This window comes from Mirounga angustirostris, unplaced genomic scaffold, assembly GCF_029215605.1.
Source record: "Mirounga angustirostris isolate CCGP_5_RB_7025 unplaced genomic scaffold, mMirAng1.0.hap1 SCAF_4, whole genome shotgun sequence".
NCBI classification, from domain to species: domain Eukaryota; kingdom Metazoa; phylum Chordata; class Mammalia; order Carnivora; family Phocidae; genus Mirounga; species Mirounga angustirostris.
Window position 1 is genome coordinate 25,939,228 of NW_026991712.1, and position 20,587 is coordinate 25,959,814.

General features: G+C 34.9%; 1 protein-coding gene across 3 annotated transcripts in view; it reads left to right on the forward strand.

Annotated features, from left to right (window-relative positions):
• The window catches only part of CSMD3 (CUB and Sushi multiple domains 3), a 1,202,189-nt gene that overhangs the window by 774,108 nt on the left and 407,494 nt on the right, over positions 1 to 20,587 (forward strand). For all 3 annotated transcript variants that reach the window (XM_045896021.3, XM_045896023.3, XM_045896024.3), the window contains 3 exons: positions 8,742 to 8,924; positions 13,637 to 13,963; positions 17,007 to 17,201. In XM_045896021.3, the coding sequence (XP_045751977.1) occupies positions 8,742 to 8,924; positions 13,637 to 13,963; positions 17,007 to 17,201 (705 nt within the window). The remainder of the gene's footprint in view (positions 1 to 8,741; positions 8,925 to 13,636; positions 13,964 to 17,006; positions 17,202 to 20,587) is intronic.

Sequence of the window (20,587 nt, forward strand, 5' to 3'; positions counted from 1 at the left end):
CCTCATTTAAGAGCAGAGTATACATCTTATTTATCTTTATATTCCTAATGCCTAGTATTATTTTGATACATATTAGAAACAAAACAAATGTTTCATAAATGAGAAATTAAAGAATTAAAATTCTTCCAGTATATCTTACCAATTTAGACTTTGTGGGGCACCTGGGTAGCTTAGATGGTTAAGTATCTGACTCTTGACCTCAGCTCAGGTCTTGGTCTCAGGGTTGTGAGTTCAAGCCCCGTATTGGGCTCCACACTGGTTGTGGAGCCTACTAAGAAAAGAAAAAGACTTTTTGCTATGCACCTAAACTCTGCTATACACAAGTTTTGTGAAATTGTCCAAGTTAGTGTCTTTGGGCTGTTATAACAAAAATACCATAGACTATGTGGCTTATAAACAACAAATATCACAGTCTGGAGACTAGAAAGTCCAAGATCAAGGCACTGGCAGACTCAGGACCTGGTGAGAGCCCATTTCCTCATTCATAGATGGCTGTTTTCCCCCTGGGGTCTCACACAGGCAGAAGAGGCAAAGGAGCTTTTAAAGGCCTCTTTTATAAGGGCACTAATCCCATTAACGAGGCTTCTACCCTCAGGACATCACCTCCCCAAAACTTTACTTCCAAATGCCATCACATTGGGGATTAAGTTTCAGCATATGAGTGTGGGGGGTTATTCAGTCTAAAGCCATACTTACCTGTTCTGACTCTCAGTTTTCTCATCTGTAAATGGAGATAACAATTAATTCCTTCACAGAGTTATTATGAGGATTAAATTACATAATTAATGTGTAAAAAAAAGTTTTCCACAGTGCTAGTACAGTTTCCATGCTCAAAAAGTGATAGCCACTATTATTAGTTATTGTTTGTGACTGTTTCTACCGTAACAATCATCTGTTGCATGTTAATTATTTGTTCAGATATCAGTTTCACCTCTTGGGTACAAAAAAAAATTTCAAAGGCAGTGATATATAATAGGTATGTATTTATTGTACTCACTGCATATTGTTTTTCAGTCTGAGGGCACTGCAGCTCCAAAATTACATCTTTGTTTGAAAATGTATCTTTGATAGATGGCTTTTATGATATGGAGGTATGTTCCCTCTATCCCTATACTGTGTGGAGTTTTAATCAAGAAAGGATGTTGTATTTTGTCAAATGCTTTTTCTGCATCAATTGAGAGGATCATATGATTCTTGTCCTTTCTTTTATTCACGTGATGTATCACATTGATTGATTTGCGAATGTTGAACCACCCTTGCAGTCCAGGAATAAATTCCACTTGGTCGTGGTGAGTGATCCTTTTAATGTACTGTTGGATCCTATGGGCTAGTATCTTGGTGAGTATTTTGACATCCATGTTCATCAGGGATTTGATCTGTAATTCTCCTTTTTGGCAGTCTTTGTCTGGTTTTGGGATCAAGGTAATGCTGGCCTCATAGAACGAGTTTGGAAGCTTTCCTTCCATTTCTATTTCTTGAAACAGCTTCAGAAAAATAGATATTAGTTCTTCTTTAAATCTTTGGTAGACTTCCCATCTGCCCCTGGACTCTTGTTTTGGGGAAGGCTTTTGATGACTGCTTCAATTTCCTTGCAGGTTATAGGTCTGTTCAGATCTTCTACTTCTTCCTGTTTCAGTTTTGGTAGTTTATACGTCTCTAAGAGTGCATCCACTTCTTCCAAATTGCCTAATTTGTTGGCATATAGTCGCTCATAATATGTCCTTAAAATTGATTGTATTTCCTTGGTGTTGGTCATGATCTCTCCTCTTTCATTCATGATTTTATTAATTTAGGTCCTTTCTCTTTTCTTTTTGATAAGTCTGGCTAGGGGTTTGTCAATCTTATTTATTCTTTCAAAGAACCAGCTTCTAGTTTCATTGGTCTGTTCTACTGTTCTTCTGATTTCTATTTCATTCATTTCTGCTCTAATCTTTATTATTTCTCTTCTCCTGCTTGGTTTAGGCTTTATTTGCTGTTCTTCAGCTCCTTTAAGTGTAAGGTTAGCTTGTGTATTTGAGATTTTTCTAATTTTTGAGAGACACTTGTATTGCAATGTACTTCCCTCTTAGGACAGCCTTTACTGTATCCCAAAGGTTATGAACCTTCTCATTAGTTTCCATGAATTTTTAAAATTCTTCTTTAATTTCCTGGTTGATCCATTCATTCTTTAGTAGGATACTCTTTAACCTCAAGTGTTTGAGTTCCTTCCAAATTTCCTCTTGTGATTGAGTTCCAGTTGCAAAGCATTGTGGTCTGAAAATAGGCAGGGAATAATCCCAATCTTTTGGTACCAGTTGAGACCTGGTTTGTGACCCAGCATGTGATCTATTCTGGAGAAAATTCCATGTGCACTCAAGAAGAATGTGTTGATTTAGGATGGAATGCTCTGTATATGTCTGTGAAGTCCATCTGGTCCAATGTGTCATTCAAAGCCCTTGTTTCCTTGTTGATTTTCTGCTTAGATGATCCGTCCATTTCTGTGAGTGGGGTGTTGAAGTCCCCTATAATTATTGTATTATTATCTATGTGTTTCTTTAATTTGGTTATTAATTGGTTGATATAATTGGCTGCTCCCAAATTAGGAGCATAAATATTTATAATTGTTAGATCTTCTTGTTGGGTAGAACTTTAAGTATGATATAGTGTCCCTCTTCATCTCTTACTATAGTCTTTGGTTTAAAATCTAATTTGTCTCATATGAGGATGCTACCCAGAGCAAGCTACACATTCAATGCAATCCCTATCAAAATACCATCGACATTTTTCACAGAGCTGGAACAAATAATCCTAAAATTTGTATGGAACCAGAAAAGACCCTGAGTAGCCAGGGGAATGTTGAAAAAGAAAACCCAAGCTGGGGGCATCACAATGTCTTATTTCAAGCTATATTACAAAGCTACGATCATCAAGACAACATGGTACTGGCATAAAAACAGACACATAGATCAATGGAACAGACTAGAGAACCCAGAAATGGACCCTCAACATTATGGTCAACTAATCTTCAACAAAGAAGGAAAGAATAACCAATGGAAAAAAGAGGGCCTCTTCAATAAATGGTGCTGGAAAAATTGGACAGCCACATGCAGAAGAATGAAACTGGAACATTCTCTTATACCATACACAAAGGTAAACTCAAAATGGATGAAAGACCTAAATGTGAGACAGGAATCCATCAAAATCTTAGAGGAGAACACAGGCAATAACCTCTTCAACCTCAGCCACAGCAACTTCTTGCAAGACACGTCTCTAAAGGCAAAGGAAACAAAAGCAAAAATGAATGATTGGGACTTCATCAAGATAAAAAGCTTCTGTACAGCAAAGGAAACAGTCAACAAAACTAAAAGGCAACCTATGGAATGGGAGAAGATATTTGCAAATGTCTTATCAGATAAAGGGCGAATACCCAAGATCTAGAAAGAACTTATCAAACTCTACACCCCAAAAACAAGAAATCCATTCAAGAAATGGGCAGAAGACATGAACAGACATTTCTCCAAAGAAGACATCCAAATGGCCAACAGACACATGAAAAAATGCTCTCCACATCACTTGTCATCAGGGAAATACAAATCAAAACAACAATGAGATATCATCTCACACCAGTCAGAATGACTAAAAGTAACAATACAGGAAACAACAAATGTTGGCGAGGATGCAGAGAAAGGGGAACCCTCTTACACTGTTCGTGGGAATGCAAGCTTGTACAGCAACTCTGGAAAACAGTATGGGGGTTCCTCAAGAAGTTATAAGTAGAGCTACCCTACAACCCAGCAATGGTACTACTAGGTATTTACCTCAAAGATAGAGATGTAGTGAAACGAAGGGGCACCTGCAGCTCAATATTCATAAAAGCAATGTCCACAATAGCCAAACTGTGGAAGAAGCTGAGATGTCCTTTGATAGATGAATGGATAAAGAAGATGTGATATATATATATATATATATATATATATATATAGATAGATATATATATATATATATATACTATGGAATATTACTCAGCCTTTAGAAATGATAAATACTTACTGTTTACATCAACGTGGATGCAACTGGAAGGTATTATGCTAAGTGAAATAAGTCAATCAGAGAAAGACAATTATCATATGGTTTCACTCATATGTGGAATATAAGAAACGTGCAGAGGACCATAAGGGAAAGGAGGGAAAACTGGATGGGAAGAAATCAGAGAGGGAGAAAAACTCTGAGAGACTCTTAACTATGGGAAACAAACTGAGAGTTGCTGAAGGGAAGGTGGGTAGGGGATGGGGTAACTGGGTGATGGGCATTAAGGAGGGCACAAGATGTGATGAGCACTGGGTGTTATATGCAACTGGTGAATTATTGAACACTGCATGATGTACTAATGATGTACTATGTGTTGGTTAATTGAATTTAAACAATAAAAAAAAGAAAATATATCTTTGATTTTTAAAACTCAAGGAGCAAAGAAAAAACATATGGTTTCAGAATAGTAGAGTAAGCACTTAACTCTCAATCCTAACCTGAAGATGATAGAAAACATATTTTTAAAATGCATTGATGCTTAAGAATAGAAAGAGGAAATGTCAGTTGTTATGAGACTATAGGGATCCCTAACAAAGATGTATATAAATAAACATGTGAAGATATATACAGAATATAGAGGTAAGCTGAGAACTTCGTAAGCCTGCGCCATCATGGGAGGCTGTTGCTATAGCTTTTGCATAGGAAGCCACTGGGCTTTGGGGCTAGAAGCGTCCAGGGAGGGGTCTGCTGACAATCCTGAGAAACTAGTGATTACCTCAGAGGAAAATATTTCAGCTACTGAGCCAAATGTCACTTATGGAATGAGAGTCCAGTGCAGTTATCAAGAGGGAGGGCTCCCCTACTCAAGATGAAGACCACAAAAGTAGACTGCACCACAGAGCAACAGAGGGAAAAGTTTACACCCAGAACTACAAGGTGGTTCTGACATGAGAAGAAATAAGCCTGAAGGTGGGGATTGTTGACAGTGAGGATAGGGAGTGCAGGACCTGCAGAGTTGCAGCGAAGCAGGCAAATAAGAACAGTTATTTGACAGCTTGCTCAAAACCAGCAGTCTTGTTCTTTCCTCAAGTACCTCCTCCTGCACCTTCATCACAAGCTCAAAGACCATTATGATTTACCACGTTCTCTTCAAACATGCTGCTTTAGAAGAACGTTTATTCTGCTGCTTTCTTCATACACTTCTGCTTATACCCAAGGAAACAGTTAAAAGAGGAATAAGAAAATTATTTTAAATAAGTGTATTCGATATCCTCACAAAAAAAGGGAGAAATTGTATTCATGAAAGAATAATAGGAGGTTATGAAACAATAAAAAGTAATAACAATCATTAAATATTCAAAAAATGACAACATAATTTTTCAGTATTAGGTTGAATTAAGATTAGATAAGCATGCACAGTGAATTAGTAAATCAGAATATATACATATATTTACATATATATATTTCTTCAAGAATGCAGAATATAGAACTTCAAAAATAAGAATTTGAAAGATTGAGCAACATAAAGGCTAAATCCCCAAATTCCAATATTCAATGTAAATGAGTTTTAGAGAGATGAAAGTACATAAGAAATAATATTTTAAGGGAAATAATTGTAACAATTTCTTAGAACTTAAAAAAAAATTACAAGTTATTTGACAGAAGAAATCTACCAAGCACCAAGCATACAAAAAAAAATAAAAAATAAAAACCAAAACCTAGGTAAATGATAGTGACATTAAAAATAGCAAGTCTAGGGGCGTCTGGGTGGTGTAGTGGGTTGAGTGCTGTTTCAGCTCAGGCCCTGAATCTCAGGTTCTTGGTATGGAGCCCCTCTTGGGTCTCAGGAGGGAGTCTGCCTCAGATTCTCTCTCCCTCTCCCTCTGCCCCTCCCTCTTGTGCTCTCTCTCCCACTCTCTCTCTTTCTCTCAAATAAATAAATAAATAAGGAAATCTTTAAAAAACAAAACAAAAAACAAGTCTGAAAAGGAATGCCACCACTTATGGTAAGGGAGAAGGACATTGCATGAGACAGATTAATTATAAAAAAATTAAAATTTCTTTGGTATCATATTTGTCATCAGAAGTACTGGATGGATAAAAGATCAGGGAAAAACATCTTCAAAATGCTGATAAAAATTTTTTGAATTAAAATTCTATAACTTATCAACTATCATTCAATAGTGAGGGCAAAATAAAGACATTTTCAGATGAAGCAGAATCCACTCTTTCAGTAACAGAAACAATTTCAATTTCAAGGCATGAGAGTAATATAATTTTGTGAACCTGGTAACCATGTCATCCCACCATAATCTAGCACTTAAGCCTATCTACTCCTGCTCAATATTTTCCCCCAGAGCATGTATCACTTTCCAAAATAAGATGTTATTTATTTCTTGCTTATTATTCATAAATCTCCAATGGAATATATGGTACAGGAGAGCAGGAATTATTGTAGTGTATTCATTGATTTATCCCACCTACCTAGAACTGAATTTAGTAAGTCATAGGTGCTCAAATAAGTATTTGTTGAATAAATTGAATGACTAAATGATTATTTCATATATGTGAAGTGAGCTTGATTCAACTACAAGGAAATGTGGTAAAATCCGTACTCTGGAAGTGTAACACAGTTCCTTTAGAAATTGTCAGAGAGGGTAGACAAAAAATAACTAAGGGCATAAATGATTTCAATTTGACAAATACAAGTTGAATTGAATATATTTTACTGATTTATCCACTGTGAGACCTGAATACACTTACATTGAATACTGAAGCAATAATATTAGAAATCAAAAAAATGGGGGTGCCTGGGTGGCTCAGTCAGTTGAGTGTCTGACTCTTGGTGTCTGCTCAGGTCACGATCTCAGGGTGGTGAGTTGGAGTCCTGCGACCAGACCCGCTCCTTGCTTACTCAGAATCTGCCTGGGATTTTCTCTCCCTCTCCCTTCGTCCCTCCCCCCACTCCCACATGCATTCTCTCTCTCTCTGGAATAAATAAATAAATAAAATCCTTAAAAAAATAAAAAAGAAATCAACAGAAACGTGATAGCACTAACCCATAATTTTTTTTTTAAGATTTTATTTATTTATTTGACAGAGAAAGACACAGCGAGAGAGGGAACACAAACGGGGAGTGGGAGAGGGAGAAGCAGACTCCCTGCCAAGCAGGGAGCCCGATGCGGGTCTCGATCCAGGGACTCCAGGATCATGACCTGAGCCGAAGGCAGTCGCTTAACCAACTGAGCCACCCAGGCGCCCCAGAAAAATAATTTTAGAAGAGATTAAAATGGTAGTCAGATATTCCTCAAAATTATACCAGACTCAGCCAGCATTCTTTTGGCAAGTTCTAACACTCAAGGATCTAGGTTTCCTATTATACAAACTCGCCTGAAGACTAGTGAAAGTTGCAAAATTACAAATTTCTTTCTCTGATATTAAGTCTGGATAGGAACCGCATGAGGAAAAAAAATGTGTAGACTAAAGTCACTATGGTATAGATAAAAATAAAATATCAAATCCAGTCTATTAAAGGAATCATTATAACCAGCTGTGGTTACTGCTGAAAATACAAGGGTGTTCAAAAATAAATCCAAAATTATTGTTTGGTTAGAAAAAGAGCAAGTTATAGAATAACAATGACAGTATACTACAATATAAATATAATACATATGTAAAACAATACTACATAGTTGAAGAGAGGAGTTTTATATTTACATAAATACAGATGTTTATAATATTTTATATTATATATGCCTATGTATAATTATAAAAGCATGGGAAAAGAACTGGAAAGACTACACCAAATTGGTGCTGGTAGATTGCAGAAAAACCAGGAATGTGTGGTTGTTGGAATATCAGGATAGAGGCCGTAACTTTATCTCAAAGTTTATCTTTTAATTTTAATTTTAATTTTTTTGCTGTAGTTTGAGGACAACTGTATTAATGTGATTTCATGTGACTTAAAAACCAAAATAACTACCACAATAACTTGCTACTGACATTCTTAGCTTCCCAATGAAGATCCTAGACATTTGGAGTTTCTCTGAATGTCAGCTGAAAGAGTGCTTTCATGTGCTCTTAAAAGAATTTTTTCAACCTTTTTCAATTTAATTCATATAAAAACATTTTTGGAGGAACACATCTGGGTAATTTGGAATGCAAAATTGATTCCTGCCCTAAAGAGTTTTTTTGGCAGGTGTAGGTGGGGAAATAATTCAACCAGCAAGTGTCAGGGAGAGTGGCAGATCCTATGGGAAAGGTATTCACTGACTGCTGTAGGAAAACTGAGGCGGACAACAGTAGCTCACAACCTGGTCATGACCTAAGGATTTACTGTATCATTTACAGATAACAAAAATAAGAAATGTTTTGGGGGTTTGGGGAAAATACATAGATGTGTGTGTGTGTGTGTGTGTGTGTACTGCAGACAAAAGATTGAAATTTTGTCATAATTGTTCTGTTAGGGCACAACCACTAGCATGTGCTCCGATGACCCCAGCTTCCCCATCTACTAAATGAGAGAACTGCATTAGTTGTTTTCTAAAGATCATGTCATCAAATTATAGTCATAAGAGTAGCAAAAGAAAAAAAATTAAGGTTGGAAAACATACTCATCTTTTTTGTTCTGAAATATCTCAGATATAGAGAGTGTACCTCTACTAAACAGGTCATATGGATATCTTGTGCCTCAAACCCTTGGAAGGTGACTTGTATCTTCTCTTTTTTTGCAGAAATTGAGAAAGAAAGTTGTGGTGATCCTGGTACACCCTTATATGGAATTAGAGAAGGCGATGGATTTTCTAATCGTGATGTTTTAAGGTTCGAATGCCAGTTTGGGTTTGAATTAATTGGAGAGAAATCCATTGTTTGTCAAGAGAATAACCAATGGTCTGCAAACATACCCATCTGTATCTGTGAGTACCAAATGCTTTGCTTTCGGATAGCATATGTCACCCTGTCCTTGCATATAATTGCTTTTGTAATTAATTGCAAAGAGCTGGAACCGTGTAATTATTTTTGAACGAGTAGCACTTTGTGATACTATCTTTAACAAGTGTGCTTATGCCAAATTATAAATTTCATTAAAGATTTAAATAAAGTTAACATAGTTCACTTGGTAATTGCAGATGATATGTGTGATAAGATATGTGTTCTTATTAACTTTTTGTTGGTGGCATTTTATACTTTATAGATAGCATACTTCTTATGGAAATTATACATCTGAGCTAATTCTAGTAGACTCATTTATTTATTTTAACAAGATAGTATATGCTTATTTTCAATCAAAAGCTCTTAAAATATTTAAAGCTTATATTCTATGTATAATGCATTAACTTATTTTTTGCTTGTAGATGCTCACACTAATGCATACTCATGTGCCATTTATATTGCACAGAAAAAAAATTCATTAATGTTTATGATATACAGTATGCTTGGATTAAAAAAATGTATTTCTTCAAATACATTAAAACACTGCAATTTAACTACAACAAAAATATAATTTGTATTATCTATTGATACACTTTTAGTTTCAGTTAAATACCAACACATGCAACTTACCAGATATAGGTGCAATATTGAAAATTTTGCATCTGGGCTTTGACTACTCACAAATGGTAACATATAAAGCCAATATTCATGAAAATAAAAATAATTTTATGGTTTTCAAATATAAGATTTTTCATCTGTATCCAACTTACAATGTTTTTCATTTGTGAAACCCTTCATTCCCTACAAAGGCACAAACTTTACTTCAATATTTAACTGGTTTAAAAAAAAAAAGCATTTTTCAAGACCTACATTTCATCTGAGTTACAATATATGCTGCAAAACATATATTTTCCTTTATTCAGAATGTTGCTTATTTAACATTTTAAAATTATTTAACATTTTTAAAAAGTAACAGAACTTTTAAAGAGACTAGAGGTGATTTTCTAATATGTATTTTTGCGTAGTTAAAAAGAAGGAGAAAAGAACCAAATATCAAGTAAGTACTACTGTTTCTCAGTATAGTGTCTGGATACATATTGCCACGATACCTAATCTTATGTTTTAGTAAAGTGGATATTTTTTGAATGTGGCAGAAATTTCCCTAATCAAAATATATATTGCTGGCTCTTCAGGGAATGTAGGAAAGGAAGAGTGCATAGAGCCCCTCAATAGAACCCTCTCCTAGGGCCAGTGCTCATCCCTAACCAAGATCACCTTGTGAAGTTCCTGCTGTGAGAAAAGAAAATGTATTAGGAGAGTTTGATTGGATTCTTTTAGCATTATCTAAAGTTAGTAATACTTCCAAAGACTTCACTCGAAGATCTTTCGTTCTAATTATTCTTCCAAGGAGACAACGTTGTGTGATATTGGAGAATCTATGAATGTAATATATCACATCAAAAATGAAACTATTTTAAAGTCATTTTAAGGGATGCTAAAATACATTTAATACAATATTTAAAATAATGCTGACTAAAACAAATTTAAACTCTTGAAAATCTAGAAGACACTTTTTTATTTTTTTACTACTTTAAAAGTAATTAAGCCCTGCAACTTGGTATATGATAAATAGGTAGCAATTAATAGCTTCCTATATACCAACAATAGCTAATTTGAAAATGTACTGGAAAGCTAATTTATTCAGAAAAATAAAATGATAAAATATGTAGAAATAATTCTTACATAAATCCAAATAACCTGTAGAAAATTAAAACTTATTCAGAAAAGGAAATTTTATGAAAAAAACAGAGATAGATGCCCTGTTCCTGAATTAGAACACATTATATTATTATATTATAATAAATATGTGAATTAGGGGCACCTAGGTGGCTCTGTCAGTTAAGCGTCTGCCTTCGGCTCAGGTCATGCATGATCCCAGGGTCCTGGGATCGAGTCCCATGTCGGGCTCTCTCCTTGGTGCCAAGTCTGCTACTCCCTCTCTCTCCCTCTGTGTTCACGCTCTCTCTCTCTCTCTCTCAAATAAGTAAATAAAATCTTTAAAAACTAACTAAATAAATAAATATGTGAATTATATAGAAATTGCTTTGAAATTTCAATAAAAGTCCTAACATAATTTCTCCGGGAACACACATTCTTTGGGAATGTGTTGACATGCAGCTAGGTTAAAAACAAACAAACAAAAAAAACAGGCAACAATAGAATCAATGTGAGAATTTTTTAAAAGAAAAGTGCTTATGTGGATATCAAAGTATAATATTAAATTGCTACCATAAAATTAGTGTGGTACTCACAGAAATATAACACTGGGTCAAAGGAAGTTACGTTAAAAATTGCATCTAATATAACAAAGGATTTAGAGTACTATACCGGCATTGACCTATTTATTTGAGATGGGAGATTAGCATGATAGATCTTGGTCATCTCTTGCCCGGAAGTAGGGATCATTTAGATCAGAGATTAGCAAAATAAGGTCTTTGGGACAAATTTAGCCTGAAGCCTAGTTTAGCAAATAAAGTTTTATTGGAATGTAACTGTACTTTTATTTACCTATTGCACATGGCTGATGTCCTGCAGCTGTGGCAGAGTTAAGTAGTTGCAAAAGAGACCATGTTACCGTCTGTCCCTTTACAGAAGTTTGCTGAACCTGCCTTTAGGTGAAGGACAGTAGAATCAAATGATTGCAGGATGCAGGCAGGTCAAAGTGTGAAGGGAATAGGACTAGGTATATGTGGGCGCCTGGGTGGCTCAGTCCTTAAGCGTCTGCCTTCGGCTCAGGTCATGATCCCAGGGTCCCGAGATCAAGTCCCACATTGGGCTCCCTGCTCAGCGGGAAGCCTGCTTCTCCCTCTCCCACTCCCCCTGCTTGTGTTTCTGCTCTCACTATGTCTCTCTCTGTCAAATAAGTAAATAAAATCTTAAAAAAAAAAAAAAAAGGACTAGGTATGTGTGCACCCATAATGGAAGTGGTAGGTAGGGAGCTGGGGCGCATTAGCTTTTTCAAAGAAGCTAGAACTCTGGATTTTTCCCCCTCAGATGTAAAATAGGATGATTTTGAAATGTGATTTCAAATTTTTGTACAGGCATAAGAAAAAATTGCACCAGACACATTTGCAGTCTGGATCCAGCCCAATGGCTATCAGTTTCTAAGACCTGGTGTTAACTCCTAACATCATTCCATGTAGAAGAAGCAAACTTAGGTTAGAAACTGTGTTTAAAATGATAAAAAAAAAAATACATATATAGTAATAAACAATTGATTATATATATAATTCCTGTCATTCTTTTACATATGTTACATATTTTACACACATATATATAGATATGGTTGTATTTTTGTCTTTATATTTCTGTAGATAGAGAAATAGATATTGGTCTTATTTCTGAATGTTAATAAAAGATCTAAACTTAAAAGCAATATAAAAAATCAAAAGAAATGATTATTTTTAATAATCAAATTATAGTAAAATTATTAACAAAATAATGTATGAATATTATATTAATCATAATATTGAATAGCATTCATAATCTTAAATGATCAGAGTTCATGAGCCTATAATTGAAAAAGAGAGAAAATGGAGAAATCTTCCACTTTGCTAGTAGGCAAAGAAGGGCAAATTAATAATATGTCATTTCTCTTATCATATAAGAAAGGTCAAATAATCATAATAGTTTATGCTGGTAGAGGTATTGTATGCTCTAATATATAAATTATATTTCAGTATAAGTTAATACAACTTTTCCAGGCAGAAATTTAGCAAACTATTTTTCAGGCTTAAAGTTCATACTCTTTGTAAATAAAATTTGGTGAAAAATTAAATGAATTTGATTTTGTCAAAATTATATAACAAAAGCCACTGGAAGAAAATACATCATTATTGTAACTATGATTTCTTCTCTGTAAAAAGACCATTTACTTTTGTTTCTTTACCCTTTTTCTGCTTCCTAAATGTCCTGTGTGATCCTTTAGCTCAGATGTTTTTAAAAGCTAGAGGAAAACTGAGGGGAGGTGTCAAGCAGGGGCAGGGAGAGACTTCATTTTAGTAAGGTGTGAAAGTTTGTCTTTCCAGGATTAGCAACTAGTGGTGATAGCTATAAAAGCTAATTTGTCTTCTTATCTGTGTTTTAAACTATGAGAGCATCTCATGGCCATAGTAGGAATGAAACTTGCCTAGTCACCAGCCTCCCTCCAAGTTTTGTCTGGGCTACAACATCCCAGCCCTGTTAATATCCGCCTAATATTTTTTGTCTTCAATCATTTCCCAAGCATTATTGCTTTGTATGGAAATCTCTAAATATTTTACCAATCTTCTTTCTTAAGCACAGAAACAAAAACTTTGTATAGAACTCTAAAACAAATATGATAAATGTCAAAATAAATTGCCTTTATTACTCCCTATGCATGACATTTTTGTGCTTATTAAAGCATATGGTCATCCAAAGTAACAGTTGCCTTTTCTAATATGTGAAAATGGTAACATTTTTTTTTGTTTTATAAGTTACATTGTTTAATTTTTTTTTCAAACTGCTAATTGATTATCATAGTTGTGGCAAAATAAGGTATAATAAGAATAAAGTATAATAAGTAAATAAGGATAAAGTATAATAAGGATGTGGCAAAATAAGGTATAATATTACTTTTGAATATTTATTGTATTTTAAAACCTTATTTCAACAGTTCCTTGTCTGTCTAACTTTACTGCACCAATGGGAACAGTGCTTTCTCCTGATTACCCAGAAGGGTATGGAAATAATTTAAACTGCATCTGGACAATAATCTCTGATCCAGGGAGCCGGATACATCTTTCTTTTAATGACTTTGATCTGGAATCTCAGTTTGACTTCCTTGCCGTTAAAGATGGTGACTCTCCAGACTCCCCAATTCTTGGAACCTTTACTGGGGCTGAGGTGCCTTCCCATCTTACTAGTAATAGTCATATTCTGCGATTGGAATTTCAAGCAGACCACTCAATGTCGGGACGTGGCTTTAACATCACTTATAACAGTAAGTTTATCTTTTTCATATAATGTATTTCTACAACGTAGAGCTAGAAGGAATCACGTAAACCAGCTCTCTTCCTCCACAGAAAAGGAAACTTGAACAAATCATATATATGTAAAATTATGCCAGGGATAGTCATTTAGTTCTTGATTTCCAACCATATTTTACTCCCTATTGTGTCATTTCTCTGTTTGTGAGAAGCCTGATATTAAGAAAATATGTTTCAAATATTATGATAGCAGCCAATATATTAGTTCATTCTATTAAATCTTATAAGCATAAGATCAAACCTACTGTATATCATATACTTTGCTCCATTATTGGTATGCAAACATATAAAGGAGATACATCTTTCTTTCAAAATATTCATAAACCGGGGCACCTGGCTAGCTCTGTCAGTGGGGCATGCGACTCTTGATCTTGGGGTTGCAGTTTTGAGCCCCATGTTGGGTGTAGAGTTTACTTAAAAATAAAATCTTAAAAAAAAATAAAAAAACAAAATATTCATAAGCACATAGGGGATCTTAAACAAATAATGAAAGCACAGAGTTATAATTCCAAAGACAAAATTCACAAGGCTGCAGAAACATTACAGAGCAGGCAATCATTAACTTAGGGGCAGCAGACCGCTGAGCTGACTTAGCAAAGCCACCATGGGGGAAAAGCACCTTAGAGATTAAGAGTGTCATCTCTATAGTGAAACTATGCAACTTCAGATCTTGGCTCTGCTCCATTTTTAGGTTTAATAAATGAGCCTCAGTGTTCTGATCAGTAAAACCATATTTGGGGGGCGCCTGGGTGGCTCAGTCGGTTAAGCAGCTGCCTTCGGCTTGGGTCGTGATTCCAGGGTCCTGGGATCGAGCCCCATGTCGGGCTCCCTGCTCAGTGGGGAGTCTGCTTCTCCCTCTGCCTCTGCCTCTCCCCCTGCTTGTGCTCTCTCTCTGTCAAAAAAGAAATACAATCTTTAAAAAAAACAAAAAACCATATTTGGGTTTCTGTAAGGAATCAATTAGAGGATGCATGTAAATAATTTAGCATAGAGTATATGGTACCTAGTAAACGCCCAATAAGCATTAACTGTCATTGTTTAGTTGCCTTCTGAACTATTGCCTTAGCATCTTATTTAATTGTATTTATTATGTTGCTTAATTTTGAGATTTCTTTAAGATTATTTAACTATTGTCTGTCACTCATATTTTTTGTATTTTTCTGTAAAAAAGGTATAAAGATAGCAGAAAGAGGAATCATATGAAAGAGAAAATATCTTAGTACGTTAATACACTTATATACTAATGCTTCTGTTTGCAAACATGTAATTGCACATCATTAAAGTTAAATTAGCTTGACGTGTCATACAGACTGCTGTATAAAATAGTTGCTTTATCTGAAAGTCCTTTGAAAAATATTTCATATATATGTATAAAGATAGATATATATATGCACTTACCCATCTATAATTTTTATTTTATCTTAAACGTGTATTATTTTTAACTTTAATGTTTATGGTACCTTCAGGGTATTATGGAAATATGTCTCCTTGTCTCTTGTTCTGTTTCTCAGTAAATAATTTAATCCATCGTATGCAAATTCTTATATTTAATTTTTCTGCTAAAATTACATTTTTCTGAAATAAATACCTGTCGGGCATTATATATAGGAACCACAAGGCTTAATCAGTTGAGGGTTTTGGGTGTTTTTTAGCACAACAAAAAACAATAATTAGAAAAAAATATATACCTACAAAATATATTTTATATATTTTAGAAGTTACCTTAGTAGTCTTCTGTACTGCCAAACTTAAAAATGAGGAGGATGAATAATAAAAGTTTTATAATTTATGAACAATATCAAAGGGATGATTAGTGAGAGAATTTAAAATAACTTCATGTACTTATATAGCATGAATATAATAATAATTGTAAATACCTCATAAACTATGTTTTACACATTCAGACTTTGCTATTTTAAATGTTCTTCCATTTATATTGTGCTAATTTAAATATTTATGGTACATACTTGGCCATCCAGATGAATAAAGAGAGAAATTTGGAGGGCTCATGTAATCTATAATTTTGAGAGATTAAAATATGCACGTTGTCCCTACAGTTATGCTACTTGCTAAGGCTAGGCTAAATATAATCCTGGGAGACACAAAATAAAATAAGAAAGTGGCCCTGAACTCAAGAACTCACATTCTTTTGAGACCTGAGACAAAAAACCCAACATAAAATGTTGTTGAGAAAAAATTTAGTCAGAGCAAGGGATACATTTCAATCCTATCTCTGTGACCTGAGGCCAGCTACTTATCTTTTTCTGAATCTCATGTTACTCTTTAGAGCTCTAAATGTTAAATGAGATTATAACATTTCCAAAGCTCCTATCACTGCCTGAAACATGGTAATTGCAATAGTTAGCTCCCTTCCCTTTTTCTAGATGGCAGAAAATAGATGACAAATGGAAAATTATAAAGAAATTTTAAGACTTCCATACCAGTTTGGAACCTTTCACTATAACCTCACAAGACTGTCTCTTCATTCCAAAGAGTGAATCACAAGAAAAGTTTGCAATGAGATGTCAACCTGCTCTGTATTCAGATAATTGGAATTCTGGCTGGTATATACTGGTAATTTTTACATAGTCTATGCCTAATGATCTCCAGAAATAGGCAGAAACAATTCTATTTTGAAGTTTAATCTTAAGAGTATATAATTCATATTTTTATTTATTTTTTATTATGTTCAGTTAGCCATCATATAGTACATGATTAGTTTTTGAGGTGGTGTTCAATGATTCATTAGTTGTGTATAACACCCAGTGCACTGAGTATAATTCATATTTTAAAACAATCACACCTATTTACATCACAGGCAAACAGGTAGGGTCAAAGGAGAGCCTCCAATTATATATATATATATTTTAAATAAATAAAGGCTTTTCTAGAAATAAACATAACCTTTTTTAAAATCAGTTTTTCTCACCCCAAGTATATAAGAGTCCGTCTCATACTGCTTGTTTGTGTGTTTTTTGTTTGTTTGCTCTTCTCAAGCATTTGGACATAATGAGTGTCCTGATCCTGGAATACCAATCAATGCACGGCGGTTTGGGGACAACTTTCAATTAGGAAGTTCAATTTCAGTTATTTGTGAAGAAGGATTTATTAAAACCCAGGGAACAGAAACAATTACGTGTATCCTTATGGATGGAAAAGTAATGTGGAGTGGACCCATTCCGAGATGTGGAGGTAAGTGCCATGGCCAGTTAAAACTATAACCCCATCATCATTACACAATGGAAACCATCGCAGGGAGTGCATCGTTTACCAGGACTGTTGTAAACTTTATCTTAAAATACGACTTAATATTATACATTAAACGTATATAGTTAAACAAATTACATTAGTGTTTCATGTTAAAATATTTTTTTAGAAAACTTTTTAGAAGTCCCCTTTTAAAAAAGAGCTCTTATCAAAAGATATACCTTAATAAATGGTAAATCTTGGTTGTATGTACAAATTCTCTTTATAGAGTTGTAGTTTAGTATACTTTATAGTTTCTAGTCATCCTTTTTCATGGTATTTTAACTATTCACAGTATAAGCATTTAATTTTCAAAAACGTGTTAACAACAGGGCACCTTGGTGGCTCAGTTGGTTGAGCGTGCGACTCTTGGTTTCAGCTCAGGTCATCATCTCAGGGTTGTGAGATCAAGCCCTGTGCCAGGCTCCATACTTAGCGGAGAGTTTGCCTGAGATTCTCTCTCTCTCTCTCTCTGCCCCTCCCTCCAGCACTCGCTTGCCCTCTCTCTCTCAAATAAATAAATCTTTTAAAAAATGTGTTAACAATGATTAATTGAAATAAATAAATTTATGCTGGAGCAGCCATTATTTAAAATGTATAGTTTTTGTGGGCATAGTTTGCTAAACACTTTTTTTTTTTTTCAATTTTGATTTGCTCAATAAGATGTAGTCAAGAAAGTTCAGGGCAATATATACATGTATGTAATTTGCATATGTGTTTATGTGGTGGTGTGTGTGTATGCAATGCTTGAAAGTTTATATCTTTGACTATATACATTCATATAAAGTCACAAATTATGTTGGTAAAAAGAAAGGATGAGCCTACCTAAAAAATAAAATATACCAAGTATAGTGTTTCAATTTAGAATCTATAGGAATGTGTGTATGAGGTGTGGAGCTTTCATTTAGAATTGTCACAATACAGGGCGCCTGGGTTGCTCAGTCAGTTGTTTCTGCCTTTGGTTAGGGTCATGATCCCAGGGTCCTGGGAGCGATCCTGTAGTCTGGCTCCCTAATCAGCAGGGAGCCTGCTTCTCCCTCTCCTTTCTGCTTCTCTTCCCAATGGTGCAAGTTCTCTCTCTCTCTCTCTCTCTTTCTCTCTCGTGCTCACTCTAGTCCTCTCTCCCTCAAATAAATAAATAAATAAAATCTTAAAAAAAAAGTCACAATAGGAATTTACATTCTGTATTCTGCTTTTCTCCTTCCACTCCAGTACCCAAGGCTACACAGTTATTTTATTTAAAAAGATATAGAAGAACTTTTACTAAGGAATAGATAGATTGACCAGAGCCATGAAACACCTTTTAACAGATCACCATGTAATGATTAGGTGATGATTTTTTTTGCATTTTAATTAATTAATTAATTTATTTATTTTGATGTAGTGTTCCATGATTCATTGTTTGCATATAACACCCAATGCTCCATTCAGTAAGTGATGATTTTTAAATAGTTTCTTGTTTTTTTCGCTTTCCTAATTTTTCTTTTTACCTGTGTCCAAACTCATAAGGGAAACTTTTTTCTGTTTTTTTTTTTTTAATTTCTAGCTGATAAATAGAGAATATTTAATAGATAATTCTCAGAAATATAACAGACTTCATTAACTAATACAGCATTACCTATAAATGCTGCCATTCATTGAGTTAAACATTTTCAGACCACGCAGTTATGTTTTCCAATTAGCCCCTTCAATTAGCTCCTCCCTCCTCTTCTAATCGCTTTCTCATTTGTAATATCAGGGGGCTGAACTAGATGACTTCATGGGTTTTTTTCCAAACTTCCAATGTTATGGGCTTAGTAGAAGCTACCCTGGCAATGGCTATGACTATGCTATTATGTTAAAAAAAAAAAACATGATGGAGTTTCACAATAAAGGGCTGAAATAAAAAAAAGAAAAATGGAAAGTAATGTTCATTTTTGCTTCCCATTATACTTTGCCCCTGAGCTCACTCATTTTTTTAACCATAGTTCCTGACCGAAATTTGGGGAATCGGTCAGGAAAGCCTACATTAGTCTTTGAAGGAAAAGTAGGAGATGGGAGAAATTTCATTTCAGGCAGAAGGAATGTTACTGGTTCGACGTACTGAGTGGAGGACAGAGGGCCAGAGGTTTGATGAATAACCAGCGGGGTGCAGAGGATGGCCTGCTTTGTAAATGATGCTAAATGGTTTAAAATTATCCTGTGGCCAGCAGAAAGACACTCCAGCCCAGAAGTGACATGATCCGAGCCTCTCTCTCTGCTGCCCCGGGAGCTGTATACAGTCCAGTGACCATCTCTAGGCATTTGAGTCTGGTTGGATCCTCCCCCGCTTAACTTGGTGTTGGTTTAGAAGGAGTTTGTTTCCTAGCTGAATGGGGAGGTAAAAATAATGAGCTGGACATCAACAAATCATTTTTTATGAATCACTGCTTAATTTGAGAGCAATTTTAGCGAGATTTTTTTCACTGTGAAAAAGGAATGGTTTTTAACTTTCAAAAAAGGGTGAAACAAATCTTCCAAATTCTAATTTGGTACAGGCCAATAGGCTCTCGAGGCATCCTAAAGAGAGCTTTGTGAAGTTTCCAAAGGAAAAGAATATGTTTTTCTGCATGTATGAGTGAAGTTACATACACTTGGCTCACCTACCAATTTCTGGATCTAACCCCAACGTGGGAACATGACTAAGAATAAGGTTGGAGACAGGGAAGGCAGAATCGGAGTGGGCTGGAAGCGATCTTACTGTGGTGCTTGCCAGGTCACCTGCCATATCCCAGGCCATGTCACAAGGCAGTTTCCACCCAATAAAGCAGACTGCTGTCAACTCCTGTGTAACTCACTCTGGCCAGTTTAGTTTCTGAGACTGTAATTAAGGTTTGTAAAGATTTCCTTTAGTTTTAGTTTTGCCTCAATTCTACTTAGATGTAAACAACAAAAGCCTGAGACTAGCTGAGGAAAACTTCTTCTTTCCTAATGCGTTTTTTTGGGGTTGTTGTTGATCTGTTTTTAATCACCCTTCTCCCTCCACCATCCCCAAGCTGCCATGCAGCCCTTCCCATTGACACAAAGAACCATGTCTGAGAGCCCTCTCTGCTTGTCTTCTTTGTCCTTTAGACTTTCCATATTTTGACAGAAAAGTTTTGCTTATTATTTCTTGCAATTTATCTTTTAGGGCACTATTACGGCCTCCAATACAGACTTGATGTTTTAGCTAAATTTTTTTTTTATCATCATATTAAATATTTTATATGGATGAAATACGTACATGTGTATGTTCTGATTAATACAGATAGCTATTTATATTTTAGCTTGTTAACACAAAATGTTCCACAATTAAATGCATTGTTAAAAGTTGC